General features: G+C 36.3%; 1 protein-coding gene across 6 annotated transcripts in view; it reads right to left on the reverse strand.

Annotated features, from left to right (window-relative positions):
• Nucleotides 1-22,345, reverse strand: part of LOC131029708 (protein ALWAYS EARLY 2) — a 98,271-nt gene that overhangs the window by 66,807 nt on the left and 9,119 nt on the right. For 5 of the 6 annotated variants that reach the window (XM_057960319.2, XM_057960318.2, XM_057960315.2 and 2 more), the window contains 4 exons: nt 10,223-10,300; nt 6,941-7,124; nt 5,155-5,432; nt 4,629-5,028 (listed from right to left, as the gene is read on the reverse strand). In XM_057960319.2, coding sequence (XP_057816302.1) covers nt 4,629-5,028; nt 5,155-5,432; nt 6,941-7,124; nt 10,223-10,300 — 940 coding nt within the window. The remainder of the gene's footprint in view (nt 1-4,628; nt 5,029-5,154; nt 5,433-6,940; nt 7,125-10,222; nt 10,301-22,345) is intronic. The other variant, XM_057960317.2, reaches the window with a different exon arrangement.

The raw sequence follows: 22,345 nt of genomic DNA on the forward strand, positions 1-22,345 counted from the left end.
TATATTATCATAGTATATTAATATAATATAATTATTATATATCTATAACAATTATATTATATATATTATATTATATTATATTATATTAATATAATTATAATTTTATATTTTTTTAATAGGTAAAATGCAGACATGGGGTCTGCTCCCTTTATGTTATCATAAGAAGATTTACATGTTTTCTATTATGGCTTTTGCCATTACTGTCCCCCAAGGTATACAATTATCAAAACAGGGGTTGAAGCTTTCTACTTTTGCTGAATGCATATGCATTGCTCCTGAAGATAGCAAAGTGGAGCATTATTTCTAACATTGTTTCTAGTGATTATATCAACAAGTCCTAGATTACTATGTCCTAGATATATTATAATACAGGGAAATCAAATTTTCAGTCCAAATGTTCTCCACTATGAACTCTTGAAGCCAATTGAATCCCTCCTCTCGCTCCATTCCCATAATCCCCTTGAGAAACAACGCAGATTTTCCTACAAGATAGCAATGATGGGGAAGGGAGGAGTGCATTGAAGTAAAGATCGATGCATTGCTCTGTGTGTGTGAGCTCTTGTTTGGCTTTTGTATGATCAATGTGTGTGGATGCTTTTGGCGACAATGATTGTGTTGCCTCGTTTGAACTAACATGATATTTGATGAGCATTTGATGTTTTGGAAGAAACCACTCAACCTCCAAACCTCACACCTTGATTTTGAAGAAATCCTTTGGCAAAAGGGTGACTCTTCCCTAGAACACCATTGCTAGCACATCCCTTAAATTGCCTAGAAACTGCTTCCTGAAAAATCTTTTGCACAAATCCCTTGCCGAGTCCATTGACTCCCCTAGGTCAATGAGGGAAGCTAAAAACATGGATGAGATGTCCATGTTAGCCCTATATCTATGATCAGTGTCCATGAATGCTTCCCACGACACTCCTCTTACTGCATGCAAAATCAGCCCATGATGGGTTTCAAAACCATCCTTCAACCTCTTCCCCTTAATCTCTCCAATAAAGGCCATCAATCTATGAGAGCTAGTAAGGCATATTGGGGTGTCCATCCTTCCGATTCAAAGACACAACTGTTAGAATGATCGCCAATTGGTATCATTATGGGACTTAATCTTATTTAAGGCATCTTACATGCATTGCGATTAATGAGAACTTATGCTCCTTCTATAATCCGTCCTTGGCCAGCTCTGAACACCACTTAGGGTGATCCAGAGATAATTTATCGATGTTGAAATTATTACTCAAATAAGAAAAGTAAAATGTCATCATGAGTGATCACATGATTGCTCTTCAAATTCAATCTTGCCGATTGACATGTTGGCGAGTCTACTAACCACTTTGTTGGCCTCGCAATAGATGTAATTAATCGTGAAACTTTCTAGCTTGGCCACCACATCAAATATGCTTTCCACCAAAACATTTTATTTCCGACTTGGGATCGAATTTGTTCTTACTACAATGACTATATCTTGATTCTGTGTATATTTGATTTTACGACTAATTGCAATCCAAATAATGATGTTTGTAGCTCCACTTTGCAATTGGTTCCGTTAAGCAAGTTTGAATATAAATAAATAAATAAAAAGAATGAAAACCAAAAAGAGGGGCGTGACAAACAAGGCTGATGCTTTACCACATACACCTTACCACATGGGCCACAAGCCCCTACTGCTTGCATAGCCGAAATGGCTACCGTGGCTCCCTGGATTTATTCTGGATTTTAACCCTTTAGACACCAAAAAAATCTAAATATCAGTGGTTAGCATGATTTAAATAAAAATCACATTTTAATGGAGGAAAAAAAGAGCAAAACTGGCAATTTCCAATTTTTACAATTAATCGCAATTTTTTCACAATTTTCTATCGTCTCTTCAGCCAATTAAGCTTTATGCCCAAAATTGATTCTATGGATTGTTGAGGGGTGAGAAGTTGGTCCCATATGTGGTACCAACAAAGAAAGGATGGACACAATGAGCAACATGAAAACAAAATCGAAGAAAAAAAACCCTCTACCTAAATTATATGAAGATTGCATGTTTAAAAAGCGATTGTGTATATGCATTGCTAATTTTGTTTTCAAAGGCAGTGGCCCCAATACAAACCCCATGTAAATTATCTATTAAAAAAATATTCATTAAATTATACTGATATATTATCCATTAAAGTAATTAACATGTAGGAGTAACTACTCCAAATTTCCAATACGATATTCACAATTTGTTTGATGTAATCAGTTTTCCACAATCCACTTTGCTTCTTGCTGTTCTTTCTGGATTTGATTGTGGTTGTATTTTTTGAATGCAAAAAATACAAACACAATGGAATCCAGAAAGAACAGCAAGAATTCACAATTTGTGCCAAGAAGAATCAAATGGTGGTGGATGAAATCATACATAGTTCTATTAGCATGATATTCTGTTGCTTTAGAAAAATGAAAATGCAACAGCATACAGGACACAAACAAAGGCTATTGATTGCCTTAATGGATAGGCAAACTCAACTTTGGAAGGTGCACGAACTTCTCATATATAGATCATAGTGCCTCAACAAAGACAAAAGAACTAGGTCATGCAACAGAAACATAGGTGGGGAACAACCAGCCTCCTCTAATTCATTGCTAAAGAGCTTTGTCACTCTAGAAACTTTTAAGTTGGCACCCTTCACTTTGGATTTCAAAGGCAACGTCAAATAAGACCTTGAACTGCAGAGCACCCTGCTGTACACAAACTGGTACAGCCCAGGTTTATATCCCAAGCTTTGGCAGGCTTGGGTACAACCAGGGCACATCCTGGACCTGTCCATTCAGCCCAGGTACATTTTTTAAAAACAACAGAAATTATTTTTAAACACAAAAAAAATTTAAAACACTAACATATTTTTATACATTTTTTATATTTTATCTTTATATTGTACGGCAAAACCCAGGTGTACTAAATGCAGGGAAAAACATGAAAAAAGGTGATGAAGAATACAGGGCAATTCTCAAAAATTGCAAACAAAGGAAAAGAATTGACAACAGCAGTAGCAGAGAAAAAACAAGTTTAATTGGCTAAAACTAACGTCAATCCATATTTAATAGCCAATCCAGGTGAGAAAAGGGTAGTTGGCACAAAAACAAAGGAATCATAATGGCAAATTTTAAAGGTTTGCAGAGTTCAGGGATTTTGTGCATGGCTTGCATTGCATGCGCAATAGGCAAGAAAGTCCAAGGGTTTAATTTTTAGATTAAAATGTTTTTCAACTTAAATAAAAGTTTTGAGTATTTCAAGTAAGCTATCACATCAGAAAACTGAAAAAGCTAGGATCATAATCTATGCATTTCATGTGGGGACACCCTGAAGTTCCCAAAAATGGCCAGGGGACGTCAGGCTGTCCAGGGAATGGCAAGGGGACACGATCAAATCCTCAAAAAGACCAAAAGAAAGGAGGCATCCCCCTTTTTAGGGGATTTCCCTTCCAAGTCCACAAACACCCAGACTCATGAAAATGCACCATCAGGGAACACTGGTCATTAGTCATCCATTTGATTGTGTTCAACTGCTTGAACTGCCGACGGAGAGTGCTTTTTTTTTTGGCTTCTCACCACCTCCCATGATTTTCTTAGCAACCTCAGCCCTACTATGGACTTGCAGAAAACATGCTTTGATTTGACATAAGCAATAAAGTTTGTGATGGTTTTTTAATGGTCTGCAGGGGAGGTGACAAATTTTGTTTTTACCTATTTATTGGAGTAGTTTGACTGAAGCCTGAAAATGGTGCCCAAGTCTGAAGATTCCAATCTAAGTACAAAAATGAGGATTTTCAGATGTTCGCACTCACTTTGCATTTTTGTGCAAGCAAAGCAGAGTAACCCAAAGAGTTCAATTTTGAGAGAGAAATGCACAAAGTTCTAACTTAAATGACAAGAAAGAAAAAATCAGTGAATCAGGTTTTACAGCATAGATGCCTAAGATGCATGTATGTCCGATTTTCCCATCTTTTGAGATAAAAAAATTTTAAAAAATCTAAGCAATAATATATTTTAATACATTGCTAATCATTTATAAATATTCTGCTCATACAAGCATCAAACTGAGACCAAGACAAGCTCTTGTGAGCATGACAACAGGACTGATATCAGCTCCTTTTGAGCAACCAACCACACTAGAAACCACCTCCACACTAGAAGCCAACTATGTAAGGCCAAGAGTCACAACTTAGAATTCAATAGTAGAAATACCTTTAGGATTTGAACTTGGATTTCCACAATGAGAAGTCAGCGCTTTAAGTAATTACATTCAACCCCTTGGACAAGTAACAACATTTTAAAATACACTCAAGGAATAGGACCAAAGTTTTGTATACTCATTAAATCTATCCATTACAAAAAAATCATGTACTCTTGCTCATAATACTGCTAGACATTCTAGCACAAAAAACTATAGTAGCATAAACAATATAAATTCTAGGAACTTACTCTTACAGAACAAACATAAATTGATTGCATGCGGTAACTCAACAACAACTTAGAGCATAATATGAAATTTCCCCACATTATAAAGCCATTTGAAATAAACAATCCTCAAAGAAGACAGTATTTGACCATTCAGGCAGATCACAAGCATACAAGCAATGAAATTTTTTATGTACCTCCACAAAATAACTGTCTGCTTCTCTTTCTTGACCTTTGTAGGAGAGGTTTCTTTCTCCTCCTGGTATCTACTGCCTCTGTGTCCATTGCTTCATCCTTCTCATCTTCAATTCCAATGCCCTCTTCTGTGCAGCTGCACTCTTCTTTGATGTCATCAAAATATTCATCTTCTAATCCCTGCTGCTTTGATTCTGTTATAGGCAGCTTTCTCAGCTTATTTTTAAGATTGCCTGCAGCTTCTGCACCAGCTGGTTCAGGCAACGTCATCTCATCTGCCTTTCTAATACTGGCATTGCCTATTTCTCTGCTTTCTTGACTACCTTCTAAACCGCCTTCATCCATTGCAGACCCTGTATGCTTGATAGCAGAACCCCCAGACCCATTCCGTACATGAAAACCCTGAATATCATGTAAAATATCAAACTACTTAACCCCAAAATGATCAATAACATGAATCCAATTTGATGAGGTGCTACAGAATCCAAGGATGGCTAGTTGCTACAATAGTTAACTAAAAGTGTGTACCTTTAAATCGCCATTTCGGACAGGAGATGATCTCATCTGCAGTGTAGTCCTGCTTGGAGTTCGTGAAATTTGAGGAGATGCTGCCCTTTGTGAAGCTGCTGTTAAAGTCAGGGCAGCAGCTTTAGCAACATCATAATCATCATGATCATCATCAGAGACAGGCTCTTGTTTGCTAAACAGCACTGTCTCAGAACTGTGCCTTTCCACTTTACAAGAAACTGGAAAACGTGGTGTTCTTTTCCCAACAACACGTAGCCGATTACCTGCAGCCAGTTTGACTATTCGTAGGGAATCAATAAAAATGATCCAGCAAAGTCTCAAACACCATACAATTTATGTCTTTCATTTAACAAAAAGTGTCAGTAAGCATACTCAATCAGCAAAACACAAATAATGGAAAGATTTTAAGGATAAATTTCTCAGCTAGACGAACAGTTAAAAATAATGGTAGCAACAGAGGGAATAATTTCTTATACATTTCAAAAGCTAATAAGGACAACAAATCATCTTAACATCTTAGAATGCATACTTTTTTGACATGATTAGGAAATGTGAAATCATGCTCAATAACAAGCTTCATTATTTTGCCATGTTTCATTTATCTGATATAGACATCTTGTTTACTCACTCATTCAAAATTCAAAGTTATTTTTATCAGAAAAAAAAAGAGTTTCATTCTAGCACATCTTCAGTATTCATTTCTCTCTTGCCTTCGCGAAACAACTTCTACACATTTAGGACTGAGGAAATCTCTAGTAGAATTAAAACTAGAAGGTTAAACAGTTTAACAAGTCCAAACATGCTAGATAGTTCACCCAATAGATTCAAGATATCCTTATTCACAATGAGATTAATTCTTTTCCCGAGCTTTTAGGAATGCTCCATATCCAGAGGATAAGGCAGATCAGTCAGTCTTGTCTTTTACAAATGAGTAATTTGTAAATTGCTTTGGATAGTTTAAAGTATAATAATTTTAGAACATCAAGTATTTTACATGAATAAAAATCATTTTCCATCTTTCTTATAAACTATTTCAACTTGAAACTGGTAAAGGAATACCCAGATAGGCAAAAGCATTATGGCAAACCTGACTAACAAAGTTCCGGTGCAAATAGTACAACTCTAACATGCAAACAGGAATATTTTAATATTGGAGTGACTAGATGTTCACTGGCATCATGCAAGAGCAGACTGGTGGAAAAAACTAACGACTGGCTTTCCCAATTCCAAGAACATGATGATACAACCAATATCTCCACACTTATATGTCCATATAACGAGGGGTGGATGACCGTATTCATCGATTGACATTTCAAATGCATAAATGCAAAAGATATATGTCGACAAAGTTTTTAAAACATCTGAATATCTTAAATGGCACCTTTCAAATGAAAATAAGGATCAGACCACAAGTAGGAAGTAGTTATCATGAAAGTTAAAAAACTGCATACATAATCAACATCATTCACAGATCTTAATTATAATAAGCCCAAGACAAAAAACTAAAAAGCATAAACTATCATCCTGCAAAAGCTAAATCTATAAAGAATCACAAATTTACACATTCATAACAGCTTCAAACGATAAACTGTTAAAATAAAACTCCAAGAAATGGTAGCTGCAACTCTATCTAGAGAATAACAATTAAATAGACCAGTCTATTTAGGTCCTAAGATGGTATGATCATGCACAGCAGGATTTATACTTCTAAGGAAAACAGCAAACAGATCTAGGTAAATCACATGTAAACAAATGTTATGTGTGAGAAAATGACAAAACACTGTACCTCTGGACCTCCTTTTCTTCACAGGAGACTGGCACCCATAATTTGAAGGTCCTGATCGACATTGTAACAAACCTGTATAGCTTCCATCATAATTATTTGCACTGTTTGGATTCTGCTTCAATCGACTTTGCTTTTGAGGTCGTCCAGAGCCATCACTACTGTCCCGATCACTATTGCTCCCCTCCTGATAAATGCAAACAACACTATAGATAATTTCTATCTTATTTTTCCAAGCTTTCCTCAGAATACAGGAAAAATTAAATAGTCATTTTCATCAAGATGATATAGCTACATACTTTAAAAGAATAGAAAAAAAATATTTAACTGATTTTTCATAATAATACTTCATCGGGAGCTTAATAAAAAAATATTTCTGCAAAGAGATGTTGACCAAATCCCATCCCAATGTATTTTCACGGGGATACCTAACAAAAGGAGTTAAGTGAATCCGCAGTTTTTGATAAATATGTGGACCCTGCACGACCATAGTTTTTGGTGAATATGTGGAATCGAATACAGAAAAAATTAAAGAGAGTCATTTTCATTAAGATGATATAACTACATACTTTAAAAGAAAAGAAAAAGAATATTTATTTTATTTTTCATAATAATACTTCATCGGAGTTTAATAAAAAATTATTTCTGCAAGAGATGTTGACTAAGTCCCATCCCAATGTATTTTCATGGGGATACCTAGCAAAAGGAGTTAAGTGAATCCATGTTACAGACATAAACCTAGAACCAATTTCCCTACAAGCTATTCTAAAATTTTATACCCTAACAGTTTTCTTCCAGCACAACAAAGTCCAAGTCTGAATTGAAGCCATTGTCATAATGATGATCCAGGTTCGTGTCCATTGTGCATCCTCCTCATCTATGCAACTGCTTATAAGCAGGGCAGCAGATAATGCTGCATGCAACTCATGGGTTGATTATGGCAGAAAAGAATCCCATCAGATGTGACTTCTTAGGCGAAGGGAATCTAGGTGTAGTAATGCTTCCTTATTACAGGAAGTTTATTCCTCTTGATAGTGAGTCCTACCTAGGCATTTATTGACCATGAATCATGCAAGCTTCAAAAGCTACCAAACAAGAATGTGTATCTAATAGCACCCTTGTTCTGAAAGCTTCTCATCCACGAAGCAGCTTTGAAGTTAAAGAAAACCTCAATCAATAGTAAAGAATTTCAAGAAACATAGGATGGAAAATATACTCTGTTCCATGGAGATACAAACCCAGCCCTTAAACCACATGTCCAGTCAGTGTTTCAAAAACCGTGGGACGCCAATGGACATCCCTAGCTATTCCCAAAAACTCTCAAATTGCCAAAACATCGCAAAATGGCATATCTAAACAGGAAATGGCTACAAGACGTCTAGCCATCCCCAGGATGGGAAACATCTAAGACATCCCTTGTCCATCCCAACAACACCAAATTGTCCAGGACGGAAAATAAAAACTGTTTTCAAAAAAAATTATATGATGAAACAAATGTTTTGAAAAGGGCATGGAGGTCCAAAAAACCATGCCACATCAATTATTCAACCCTAATATGATAAAAAAAACACAATACTTAACATTTCATTTGCAAGTGTAACAGCTGTTCATTGTCTTTTTTTCCATATTTTGAGACCTGCCATTACTCAGAGCTATTAGATTTCCACAATCCATTCAATAAATGTGTACAGCTTCTGGATTTGATCGTGTAAAATTTTTAACCATCAACGTTTCAAATCACACTCCGTGATCCATCATCAGGATGCAAGGGAGCTCAAGGTGTTGTATAATTTTTGAGACCTGCCATTACTTTCAAAGTCCTGCCACCTGGTTTTCTGTTTCAATCATTACTGAATTAAATTGTTTTAGGCTTTAGCAGCTTCAGCCTTGAGGCTTGAAGAGTAAGCATTCACAGTGTACCCAGCTAGGAACCTGAAAGGAGCATTCTCTGATCTTAAGACTTCCACCACTAAGATATGATGTCCATTTTTATTTTTCTCTTTTACCTTTATTTTAATACAGAGTTAACACTTACATAGTGAGTTTGTAATTTTATTTTTTTTCTAAATTTAGTTTGCTCAAACGCATAAAGTTCAAAATGAGAGCTCTACAGCATTAACAGCCTCTAAAAGATCTCTTTGATCTTTCATGTTTGACATCAAAAATGAGCACAACAATAGTGATAACAATGAGGTAGATAATTAGATGTAAATTCAAAGACAAGTTCCATTGCAACACCACAGGACCCTTTTACATGCCCTTCATCCTCTCTTCAGCAGTTTTCTTCAATCAGAGTAGTCTATTGATTTGGACCAAACTGATACTTACAGAGATTAGATCGTGCAAGATGATGAGGCCTCCCTAGGGAGAATGTGGCTGCAATAGAAGCAAGAGAGATTGCACTATCGTTGGATGACATTAACATGCTAAAGGAGGAATCATTGCCATCTAGTAGTAAGATGGGGCTACAGGCAGAGTCTTCTAGGCCAAGCAGGTAGCCACAACTAAGTCAAAGGACCAAACACTCTAACTCCCCAATTTTTCACTAAAACAGGGAAGAGAAAATTGTCAAAACTTGTAATTTTTGACTTGCCTACATATGTAATGTATGATGATGATTTTCAAAGACAACCAACATAAATGAATAATAGTTATCAGCTTACTGTTGTATCCGGCTCTGCATGATAATGCAATTTGGTACTACATTTTTAATCAAGAATCAAATCTAATAGGAAAGCCTTCCCCATGTTTTCTAGACTCATTTGATATATTTTTTAATTTATTTTTGAAAAAAAAAATTGCTTTTGAAGAAATTAAGTACTTTTTTAAGCCATTAAGTTTCACCAATTTTTTGCCTTGTCAGAAATTTTTGGTCTAAGACCTATGAATAGAACTAAAAGTAAGTTAGACTTTTAAACAAACCTTCATGTTCTCTTATCAAAAATACTTTCCAAGTCTTTTTTATGGGGGTGTTGCATACTTTTGGAAATGTTTTCAAATTTTATGAAGGAACAAATTTCAGGGACCAAAGAGGTCAATCTTGCAAGCACCAATAAAGATTAGAAGAAACTAGATTTTCTTCATTTTATCCTTTTGTTGTGCCACCATATAAATCTACCATTAAAATTATTTTAAAAAATCAGTTATACACTTATTTTCCAAAGAAAATCAAAACAATCACAATAACAGCAACATACATGTTACAGAAAGGAGGAATTTACTGCTTGCAAGAAAAAAAATTCTCAATGCTTCAAAATCTTTTGATTATGATTGACTCTTACTCACCAATATATTGTAGTGATCAATCATCATTGCTATGAATCCAGTCACGGACGCAGTTCCATCAGAAAGGGACAAATAAGCCTGCCAAAAAGTTATTTTTAGTCAAAACAAATGATAAATAAGCAGATGCTGAGCTTTCTCAATTTGTGCCATTTTATAATAATATGAAACTGCATGAAAATGCACCACCCTTCCTTCGAAATAGAGAAACACTTGATCTTCTTAAGGGTTGTTTACATTTGCCAAGACCATGTTGTATTCATGACATGTCTTATTTAATGGGCACCATCGACAGAATAGATCCATTGGGATGAAGATATACAACAAAATAAAGGAAGAAAACAGCCAATAAACAAACATACAAAAAGTCAGAACAAGTTGTGGAAATATATGCCATGTTTCAGATCATCTGAAGAGCTATTTGCTGAGATAATACCATTAAGTACATAGTGCAGAAAAACACAGTGCACAATAACAAAACAAATGCAATCAAACAGGTAAAAAATTATAATTGATTGTGAATATGTAAGAGAATATAGAAAGCCAGAACAAGTTGTAATATTTGACATCATAGTAAAGGTATAAAACATTATAGAACATTGAATGTGCAGTTGTCCATGGAATATAAAATACTGTCATCTAAGTAAGGTTTTGTTGATAATTCACTGAGTGGTGTTATCCCATCATTCCAAAAGAAATCTGAATCGGTTTACAAAGAGAAATGTTGCCTTCAACTCATTGCCTTGCCAAGGAAAGGTCAAACCAAGATTGATGAGAAATCACTAAAATTATATTTCCGAGTATCATCATTACCCACTCTTGATGGAACTGAAAAGGGATCTTAGAAGAGAAAAAAGCTTCCTCTATTGTATTGGGAAAATGTTTGTGGGCCGAAATCACAAGGGGATGCAGGTCTTAAGGATTTGGAAATGCACAACAAGGCCCTAGGGGCAAACCTGGCTTGCAGATTTCTAGTTAAGCAGCATAGGTTATTGTGTAAGCTTCTCAGAAGCAAATATGTGGATTTGAAGGAGGCTGCTGTTATGTTTAAATTTAACCCTTTTCCAAAAGATTCTGCAGCCTAGAATTTCGTTGCATCTTCTAAGGAACTACTAAAAACTTATTTGTCTTGAGATTTGGGCAATGACGATTTCTGAGGTGACTCTTGGTTGGGCCGCCCACTCATCTTTTATCTTTGTAGAATGAAGGAAGCTAAAACTGTGCTGATTTCAACATGGGGAAACAAGGTAAAAGGCAACTACTCTAAAAATAGGACTCATATTTTGTCAGTTCATTTGTATCAGAGTTTTGCTTCTGTTCCTTTCCCTGAAGATCAGAAATCCTTCATGTTTGATCAGAGAGAATTCCTTGATTTCATTAGGAAACTCGGCTGGTTCTTATTTAGTTGAATCTGTGTTCAGTATTTCAGAGTCCCAATATCCCCCCACTTCAAGACTGCAGGTTCATTGATCTGGTACAGGGAAGTACCTCCTAATTGCAATGCTTTTGTGTGGTTAGAAGGGCAAACAGGATTCTTCCTTTTGATAATCTAACGCAGAGAAGTCTCCATTGTCCTTCCTGGTGTGCTCTCTGCTTTAAGGAAGAGGAAACTGTGGATCATTCGCTACTTAATTGTAATTATGCCACACAATCTGGAATGCCCTTCTGATCAAAATGGATATGTCCTGGGATTTTCCCTCTTCTCTGCACCATCATTTGTGTAGCTGGTTGAAAGGATCTCTGCATTTGCAAGCATTGTGCAGGATTGCTTTTTCCAACACTGTGGAGAATATGCTTAGAAAAACTGAACAGATCATCAGACATTTAAATTTACCAAATTTACCATGGGAACGTCACTTGGAAAAGATTTGTGTCTCCATTCTTGCATATGCTTATGCTCCTCTTGATAAGGTAAATCTAATCTCTCTTATGAAATTGATATATTAATAAATTGGCAAATTGAATTGCCTTCCTCTGAAGATGGATCCTCTGGCAATATCTCTAAGCATTCAGACTGCTCTTGGAAACTTCCTAAAGGGGGACATATCAAATAAATCTTGATGAGGCTGCAAAAGGCATCCCTGGCCCAGGTGCAGGGTTTGTGAGTATGTCCTCAGAGGGATCAAGGGATCCTTTTTGTTTGGTACTGAAAGCTTTCACATTACTGGAAGGGCTAAAGATTGCTCGCTCTCTAAGTTGCAGATCATTAAAAGTTGAAGATGATTCCTTAAGTATCATCCAGGGGTGTAAGATGGGATCTTTGAAAGCCTAGGATTTGAGGAGCATCTTAGAAGAGATTCTTCTAATTAAAAGTGGATTTAAGAATATCATGTTTCAGCATTGCTTGAGTGTCATAACCATAATTACACTCTTTTTGTTTCGGAATAATTTTTGCAAAGACATTCAGAAATTTTAATGGTCAATCAAAGAAAAGCCATTAACAATTATAAACATATTATTCTTTTATCTTATTTAGTCATTAAAGTTAATTAAAACATTAGCTTTCATAAATAAGTAATAGATGACATTCTTTCCATTTTTGCCTTGTAACCGAAACACGACTTATTACACTATCAAGATGCAATAAAGGTGGGAGGCTATCTTTAACCACATAGTGTTAGTTACAAAGGGAGTTTTTAGTTCGATAATACGCTCTCTCTCTCACGCGCACTTGGGGAATGGCCTTTAGAAATCAGGAAGAGATGTTAGTGAAAGGGGGAGATACAATACGACTGAGGAGAAGGGAGAGAAGAGACGTTTTGTTTTGTGAGGAAAGTAGCATGCATTTATTTTACATTCAAGTTTCAAAGATATCGAATAGGACATGGATGGATATCTGAGAATGGGAAAAAGGCTTTCTATTCGTCAAATTTGTGCTTGGGGAAGGAATAAAAGAAAAAGATATAGCAAGAAGGGGGAGGCATCAAGGTATAGAATGATATACTCTTCTGGCTCAAAAGAACTTGTGGGAGGAGGTGTATACGATAATGGTTGGGATGACTTGAAGACCTGATGAGTTTGGCAAGTATGTTAGACATTCTTTAATGTTGATGTGATTGGTAGAGTAATCATATGATAAGTCTGATTCTGTGAATATGCTTTTGTATACTGAAGGATCTTCGATTCTCGGTTGAAATTAGCATAGATTCAAAGACAATTCAAATTGAATATAACACCCATCTATTTGTGGTATGATCTTTATCAATCTGTGAAACCTTGCGAGTCCCTATAGATCTTACACCTTACCACCAAACTTGTTGTGCATATCTATCGAATACCCTTTCAACAAAGTCTCTATGTAATGTGTGGCATTCCTTTGACCATAGAAGCCACTATATTGATAACTGTCTACATTTCATAAGATCAAGATTTGCCCATCATTCTAACTTCTCTATGCGTACTTATATCCTTGCCTCATTCTAGGTCTTTCAAACAATGAGGTAGTGATATATTTGTTGCTTTGCATAACAGTTCTAAAAGCCAGCCTTGATTAAATCATTTTGCATGAATGGCTACCTAGACAATCTTATCTACTTGCCTAACAGTGTATACAATATTTATATATTGCATAATATGTAGACTATAGTGCATGAATTGTTAAGTGAATACATTCTATATATATCGCACAAGTTGTTAAGCATATTGCGTTATATCTTAAGAATACCCTTGTTTGAACTTCCTCATTCACATGCATGCATAGATTAAATTAAATTTTGTTTGGTTCTTCAATCCTTTATGCCATGAAATTAGATTTCATCATTTCAAAGTCACCCAGTTGGGCGCAAGCAAGAGGCCGCAAGCTTAGATATTTATTATGACTTAATACCTTCTATTTTGCATTTGCTTGAAAATTACTTTAAGTCTTATATCAAATCTGCTTATCCTATGCATTGAACCACAACTCTGCTAAGACCCCAATGGGTACCTGTTGATGTGTATTTTGTACATGACCAAACACAGAATAAAATACCTAAAGGTACCTTATCCTCTCTTGAACAAAGTTCCCGACTGCTGAAGATCTCGCCGAAGGATCAGTCGAAGTAACTCCAAGGTTCTGTTATGTAGGATCTCTACTCGTGGATAAGCTCTTCGCGGTATGATGTGATTTTGCTGGAATCACAAGGGGACTTACACTTGACGACCTAAACGTCTGATTTGCTGGAATCACAAGTCCTATTAACTAACTGGAAGACAAACAAATGACAAAAGATGCAGGGTTCAGGACATCTACTCTACTACCTAGGATGCGAGAAAATGGATGAATGACTAGGTGGAGTCAAACTGGGCTGGGTCTCACCATCAGGTTGAACAATTCAACACCAACTCAGTGCGATCTTCTAAGGGATGCTTCCAATATGTTCAAATCATACACTATCTGACAATGATCACCATTCAAGATAATGCATGAACAATAGATGTGTAACGACTTAAGATTAAGCTCATTTTAGGCCAGTTGACCAAGCTGGGTGCACTTACCATCAGTAAGAGGCTAGTGGTATGGACTAGACAGATTCCACACAGGTACATTCAACAATTTTCTTCACTCAATTTAATCATCTATCATCAAAAATGAAGATTCAACAAGAGACCATGCACATTGCAAAGAAACAACATATTCCACCATATCTTCAATGAAAAGAAGTCTTTACAATTAAGGCAACAATGTCTTGCCTTCTCTTCTTAATCTACTCTAATTGCTATTCTACTATTCTGGCCTCTATTACTAACTATTAACTATTAGCTATTATTGACTAACTATAGTTTGACTATTGACTAACTATTAGCCTTTACAAATGAGGAGCCAGGGCTTATATAGCGCCCTCAATACAATTCAATGGCTTAGATCAATTTGAGATCAATGGCCAAGATTTTACAATGAAACCCTAAATAGGGTTTGTTACAACAAACTTAATTCTGACCAATGAAATAATTGCATTATTTGGACACATGTCTTCTCTGGAATATTCGACCAATGGAGAACTGGGGTAGGTACATCGAAGTTTGTGCCATCTCCCATGAGTCAGGTACATTGAATCTAGACATGCTGAAGTGGACCAACCCGACTGGAGGAGTGATGACTGGGATGCCACCTTGCCTTTCCTTCAAATGTTGGACTGGAAGAGGTCGTCCTTGATGAGGCTAGGCTGGAGAAGGTCGTCCTTGTCCTGGTCTTCTTTCATCTGCCAAAACACAACAAAAGATGATTAAGGACACATGACAAATTCATTTCAACATAGCATTTCCTACCTTAAATCATCAACAAGAAGATATCAAAATGAAGTTTGCTTAAAATCCTTTCCAAGGACAGGCTCCATAAGAATTTCGCCCTGGACCCTTTGGAAGGGTCAGGGGCGAATTTTGCATTTCTGGCTCAAATTCTTCTCACCTTGTGATCATACTTGCTTAGATACATGCCCAAGGACGTCCTCATTCTCAACCAACACCAAGCTTGATGTAAATTTGGGGCAAAAATGGAAGTTTTAAGAATTTCGCTCTGGACCCTTTGGAAGGGTCAGGAGCGATTTTCTCTTCTTGTAGCTCATTTTTTATCGTTCCAACTTCAATCGACCTCACAAAGCTAGGAAATATCTTTCTTCTTTCACCCAATCTAAGTTTGATTTCGTTTTGCAAGGCAGAATAGGAGATTTTAGGATTTTCGCCCTGGACCCTTTGGAAGGGTCAAAAGCGAAAATCTTGTTTTAGGGCTATCTTGCCATCCTTCCAACTTCAAATTACTTCCAAGGCATAGAACATCTTGTCTTTCTCCTTCCCATGGTATAAAAAACCAAAATCTTGTCTTGAATTTGCAAGGAAAAAAGGGAATTTTAGAAATTTCGCTCTGGACCCTTTGGAAGGGTCAGGAGCGAAATTTTCGTTAGGCTTTCAATTTTGCATTCTTGGCAACCAAAATTCACTCTAAGGCAATCCAAATGCCTTCTCACGCCCTTGTCCTAGCTTGTTCTTGCCCAAAATTTTGAAAAAACAATGTTTTTAAGGATTTTCGCTCTGGACCCTTTGGAAGGGTCAGGAGCGAAAATCACTTTTTAGGCTTATTTCTCTATCATTTCAAGTTGCATTCACCTCCAAAGGCTAGAAAACACTTCTCCTCTCATGTCCAACCCAAGTTTGACTTAATTTTGCAAGGGAAAATAGGTGTTTAAAGAATTTTCGCCCTGGACCCTTTGGAAGGGTCAGGAGCGATTTTCATCATTTCTAACATGTTCCCCCATCATTTCATCTTGAATTCACCTCACAAGGCAAAGAAACTCCTCTCTTCTCTCATCCAACCCAAGTTTGACTTGATTTCGCAAGGAGAAAAGGTGATTTTTAGGAAATTTCGCTCTGGACCCTTTGGAAGGGTCAGGAGCGAATTTCCTATTTTGAGCTTGTTTTGGCTACTCCATTACCTCAATCCAATATCCAAAGGCAAGAACACATCAAAGTCCACCTAACCATGCCATAAACTCAAGAATTTGACCATCTCCAAGAAGAAAATATGAATTTCCAAGAATTTCGCTCTGGACCCTTTGGAAGGGTTAGGAGCGAAAATCTGGTTTTGAGCTAAAATCATCATTCTTTCAACTTGAAACTTCATTGCAAGGTAAAATCTCATCTCCCTTTCCCCTAGGAACAAGGTTTTAAGCATGAGAAAGGTCAAAAGGTATACTTATAAGGAATTTCGCCCTGGACCCTTTGGAAGGGTCAAGAGCGAAATTTCCTTTCCTGGCTAGAATCCTTCATTTTCACAACTTCTAAACATCCCCAAAGGCTAGACCATGTTCATACTTCATCTCATCATGCCTTGAACATCAAATTTTGGCCAAATAAGGCAAGAAATGTGTCTCAGAGAGATTTTCGCTCTGGACCCTTCAGAAGGGTCAGGAGTGAAAATCCCTTCTTGGGCTAAATCCTTCATTTCTACTTTCCAAAACGACCCCAAGAGGCAAAAGCAAGTCATTTTCCTTCCATCCATGCCATAACAAATCAAAACTTGATTTCCTTTACTGCAAAATTAAGAGCTTTTAGAAATTTCGCTCTAGACCCTTTGGAAGGGTCAGGAGCAAAATTTTCATTTTTGTCCAAAATCCTTCATTTTCAATGCTTTCAAGCCTTTCAAAGGCAATAAGAATGTCCAAGCTTCCTTCCAAGGTACCCTGCAAGTCAAAGATTAGCCAAACTTAAGATGAAATGTGCTTTGGGAAGATTTTCGCTCTGGGCCCTTTGGAAGGGTTAGGAGCGAAAATCTCATTCATGGCTAAATTACTCATTTTTCAAGCTTCAAACCACTTCACAAGGCAAAATTAAATCATCATCCACATTAGGAGCAAGGTTCTTAATCCATTCAAGTCAAGAAGCAAGGTTTATGATGAATTTCGCTCTGGACCCTTTGGAAGGGTCAGGAGCGAAATTCCCCTTTAGGTCAAAATCTTGTCCTTCAAAATCAATCAAACTCCCTCTCAAGGCAAAAACATACCCATTCATCTCCCATCAAGCCAACGCCTAGCCAAAATAAGGAGGAAAACAAGAGTTATAAAGATTTTCGCTCTGGACCCTTTGGAAGGGTCAGGAGCGAAATTCCTACTCTTGGCCAAGATCCTGACTTCATTTTCACATTTCTTCATTCAAACAAGCGTTTTTGCCTTCATTCAAACCTAGGAATGCATTAGTTCTAGGTTTTGGTCAAAGCAGAATGTCTTATGGAGAATTTCGCTCTGGACCCTTTGGAAGGGTCAGGAGCGAAATTCGCTTTGGACCCTTTGGAAGGGTCAGGAGCGAAATTTGACTTTTTGAACTCTCCGTCAGGATCATTCTATGGAATATAACATTTAAGTATAAGAAGGAAATGTCACTTATACTTTAAGTTATATTCCATATATACTTTCAGGATGTTTGAGAGTGGTTTCGGACCTCCAGGAGTTATATTGCAAAATCTAGTTTTTGGAGGATTCTTCAGTTTTCTAGACTTAGTCAAATTTCAGGATCAGGGCATTCCAAACTAAGCCAAATTTCAGGACCAGGGCATTCCAGACTTAGCCAAATTTCAGGGCATTTGAAGATCAGGATGACATTCCAGACTTCATCACTCACCAACTCGACCTAGCTCGGACCTTCAAGAATGATACCCACTCGCAAAGCAAGACACAATTAGCAACGAGAGCAAAACCAAGCCCTAAGGAAGACTCTCAAAGAAACCCTAATTTTGGGGCCCTGCAGACTCACCCTAGCTCAAGCAAAGCCTGTAATCCAACGATCCCCTCGATAGCACTCATCCTGCAAAGGCTGACAAACAAAACCCTAAAAGACCTAGAAAACCAACCCTAGAAAGCAAAAAGCAGGGGTCCCCATTTGCAATGGGGCGATGTGTGAATACATCACAACAGTACCATAGACAAGAATAGGCCACAGCTTATGCTAGCATGGAGCATAATTTATTGGAGAAAATAGACCAAGTCATCGATACAATTGTCAAAATGATTACTCGTCTCGTTTCTTCATTACTTTGAGATGATCTTTATTTAGATAAGATAGTACTAATTAAATTTAGGATAAATATTAGGTAAACTTTTTATATAGTATATTTAATCGTGCTAGATAGGTATTATTATTATCTAGATGCTTTTATATATAAGAGAACATAAATCTTTCTATGAACAAAGCTATTAGGGGTCTAGGTTTCAATGTTAAGTATTCTATAGCAATATAACCATTGCAAAATTTATTTAAACATTTATAGTTTTATTATTTCAATTACCTTCAAAACAATCAAAACCAATATAATAAAGAAAGACAAGCAGTTCTAATGTGTTATTGAATAATCTAAAAAAAAATTAGAAAAGTATAGTATCACAATATTGATATAAGATTCTTACTTATTTTTTGACTCAGCCTTTGATTATAAGATAGGAGTTTTCCTTTAAGAATTAAGTTTAGGGTATAACATAAAATGAGTTATATAAGGTTACTCTATATATTTGGAAAATAATAAATAGTAGTGACTCAAGTAGTACTAGGTGAATTCTAATATAAGAATGGAATATTTTGAAGTATCTCTAGTCTTTTTAATCAAATTGAGGTTAACCTTTTATTGAAGTATTAAGTTAATATTATTACTTGAATCTAACTAGCAAAACATTCCTCTAGAGTTTATGCCAGAGTTTGTTGTTAAATTCTTGCTAGGATATCATTTATATTAGAATATTTAATTCTATGTTAGACACCTATTTTTAGTTCCTTGGTTAATGGTCATTTACTTTTTTTATGTAATTAGCTTTTAAGCTTAATGTAGCTTTCAGGCTTAATTTAGCGTTTAGCTCTTTAGTCTTTTACTTTAACGTTATGTTCTAATTATAGAACATAGTCTTGTAGCCTCTATATATACGTGTGTATATCGTTCAATGATATTATCCGATTATTGAATCATTCATTCAATTTATTTTTCAGGGTATCAAAGCATGGAAATTAAAATTTTCGAAAATTTTTGTTATTAAAATTTTTCAAAGTTTTTATTTAAGAGATTTTTTTTTAAACTGTTTTTCTTGTTTTTGTTTTTGTTTTTTTTTTAAAAGACCAAGTTCTTTTTCTCTTCCTAGGAACTAAAAGAAAAAGCTAAATGTTAAATAAAGCTTAAAAGCTAAATGACCATTAAACAAGGAACTAAATATAGGTGACTTAAATATAATTAAATATTCTAATACCCTCCCTTGATGGTCATTCTATCTACTAACTACCCTACAGAAGACACTAAGGTCTTTTGATCACAAACGAAAAGAACACTCTGTTGTGGTGGAGACCCTCCCTGGATCTAAAAAGTGTTAATGACCAAGAATACCAGAATCCATCCAGCTTGACGTTGGGTAACCAAACTGAAACCTGAAACCATGATTTTGAGGAAAAAACAGCAAACCCTCCAAAACTGAGGATACAAATCATCATTTTTGTGGAAAAAAATGGTAAAAACCCTTGAAACGATTTTTGTGGAAAAAATCGAACAAATCCTTGAAACTTCGCATGGCAAGACCCAAAACACCACGTGGTAAGACACCAAACATCACGCGGTAAAACATCAGACATCATGCGGGAAAACACCAGACAACATCACGTGGTAAAACCCTGATTTTTGAGAAAAAAATCAAGCAAAACCCTCCCATGATTTTTTATGGAAAAAATTAGAAAACCGACATACAATTTTTCAGGAAAAAATAATGAAAACCCTGGGACCTATAAGACGAGGTCTGGCCTAAATCAATCTGATAAAGGTAACGATATTCAGATATCGTGAACATGCGATGTTTCTAGGTGTTGTAGTTGAGGCCACTGAACTTTTGACTGTGTTCCAACATGATGTTGGTCAAAGATGCCATCACGGAAATCGAGGTTGAACGAAGTCAACTGAGTGAAAGCAAGAGACAAAAGAATCTGATTTTTTTTTTTAAAATACCCTAAGGACGGAAGTTCAACATAAACGGCACCCAGAAGACACCAAAATTCTTGACGACCACAGAATTAGCAAAAAACGCGGACTGTTTTTAAAGTCCAAGGCAAATTCGCTGGCACAAAATTTGAGGCACGGAAAACAAGGCACCCAGAAAAGCTCTCGAAAAACCCACCAAGAATCTGAAAACAGAATGCAGATCTAACGGCTCAAAAAAAACGATTTTCTAGATGCTGCTAGCAAAGGATGGGCTATAGGTAGGCTCTCCTAAGTTTTATTGCTCCTACAGACTTTTTGCATCCTCTACTCTGAGCATCGGCAAAAATGTATTCATTATTTTTCTTTCCCATCCCCATCATAACTTTTCTATATTTACTATTAACTAGCCGGCCGTGGTATGGATGGTTTGGTGTTACTGTCTTGCACCAAGTATTGTGTGTGATTTAGTTTTCCTTTGCTCTTCTTGGTTTGGTGCAAGAGACCTTTCAGTTCTGTGGTTAGCTTGCTGCTATTGTGCATGGTGGGCTCTTTGAAGCTCTGTAATAAGGCTGGATGAACTGAAGGATTTTGTTGCGGGTGAAGCATTTTTATGCAAGCTCTAGATTTTGTCGTCCAGTGTGTTCTGCAAAAGCTCTGCTATCCTTTGGTATGCAATGAGAATAGAAATCAAGGTCTATGTGATAAGTTTAAATCTCCTTCAATTAGAGAATGGCAACTGGTGTTTTCTGCCTTCTTTCTTTTAAGTCAACAGAATTGCAACATTGAGCAAATTGAATTCTTGCTCCCAGCTTCTTGCTCTGTGGCATTAGGATTCTAGGCTGAGTTCTCTTCTTAGTCTCAGTTACAGTCACTTCTAAGGCATCAATGATCTACCTGGTTATCCTGTAGAAGGCTTCTTTATAGATGTTCTTAGTGCTTGACTTGCCAGTGCTTGTCTTGAGAAGAGGAGCAGTTACTTTTATACCACTCTCCCTTATTATAGTTTTTATAGAATCACTTTGGTGCAACCAGTATTGATTATTCAGCTCTCAGGACTCGTATTTATAATTTTGAAACCTTTTAAAAGAGTGTGGGCCCCCATAGAACCCACAATTCATCCATCAGAAAACAACAATTACAGTATCAAAAAACAAAGGTAGAAAATATAGACCAGACCTTGCAGATGGCCTAGATTTATTAAAAATTGTACTTATTTCTATCTACCAGTAAGGTATCCTTGGATCCTGTGATGGCCAGTTTAAAATACTTGTAAGTGAACAAACATATGCAGCAGTCAAACATTGGTATCAGTGTGTGAATGGTAAATTGACACTGGTTACAAGAGACAAAAGAAGTGTATCTAAAACTGGAGCTGTGTATGTCATCCAAATTGATATAGCAAAGGAAAAATAATTTTTAATGCATTCATGTCTATAATTGAATTGTATATAGGTTATAGTGATTGAATAGCAGAAACAGTGAATATCACCCACTCATATTGAAAACTAATAAACATTGACCCAATGTTCCTCACACCTTGCAAAAAAGTTTGCAAGCATCAGCAACTAGATTTAGCAACACAAATTCTTAAAGTTGAAATCATGGTTACAAGACTCACTCAAATTCAATAAATCCTGAAGTAAACTAGACGAAATGAGGCCCAAAAACTCGGGAACCAAGTACCTAGTGAGTCTGGTCAGACTCCCAGACCACTC

This window comes from Cryptomeria japonica, chromosome 9, assembly GCF_030272615.1.
Source record: "Cryptomeria japonica chromosome 9, Sugi_1.0, whole genome shotgun sequence".
In the NCBI taxonomy this organism is placed as follows: Eukaryota; Viridiplantae; Streptophyta; class Pinopsida; order Cupressales; family Cupressaceae; genus Cryptomeria; species Cryptomeria japonica.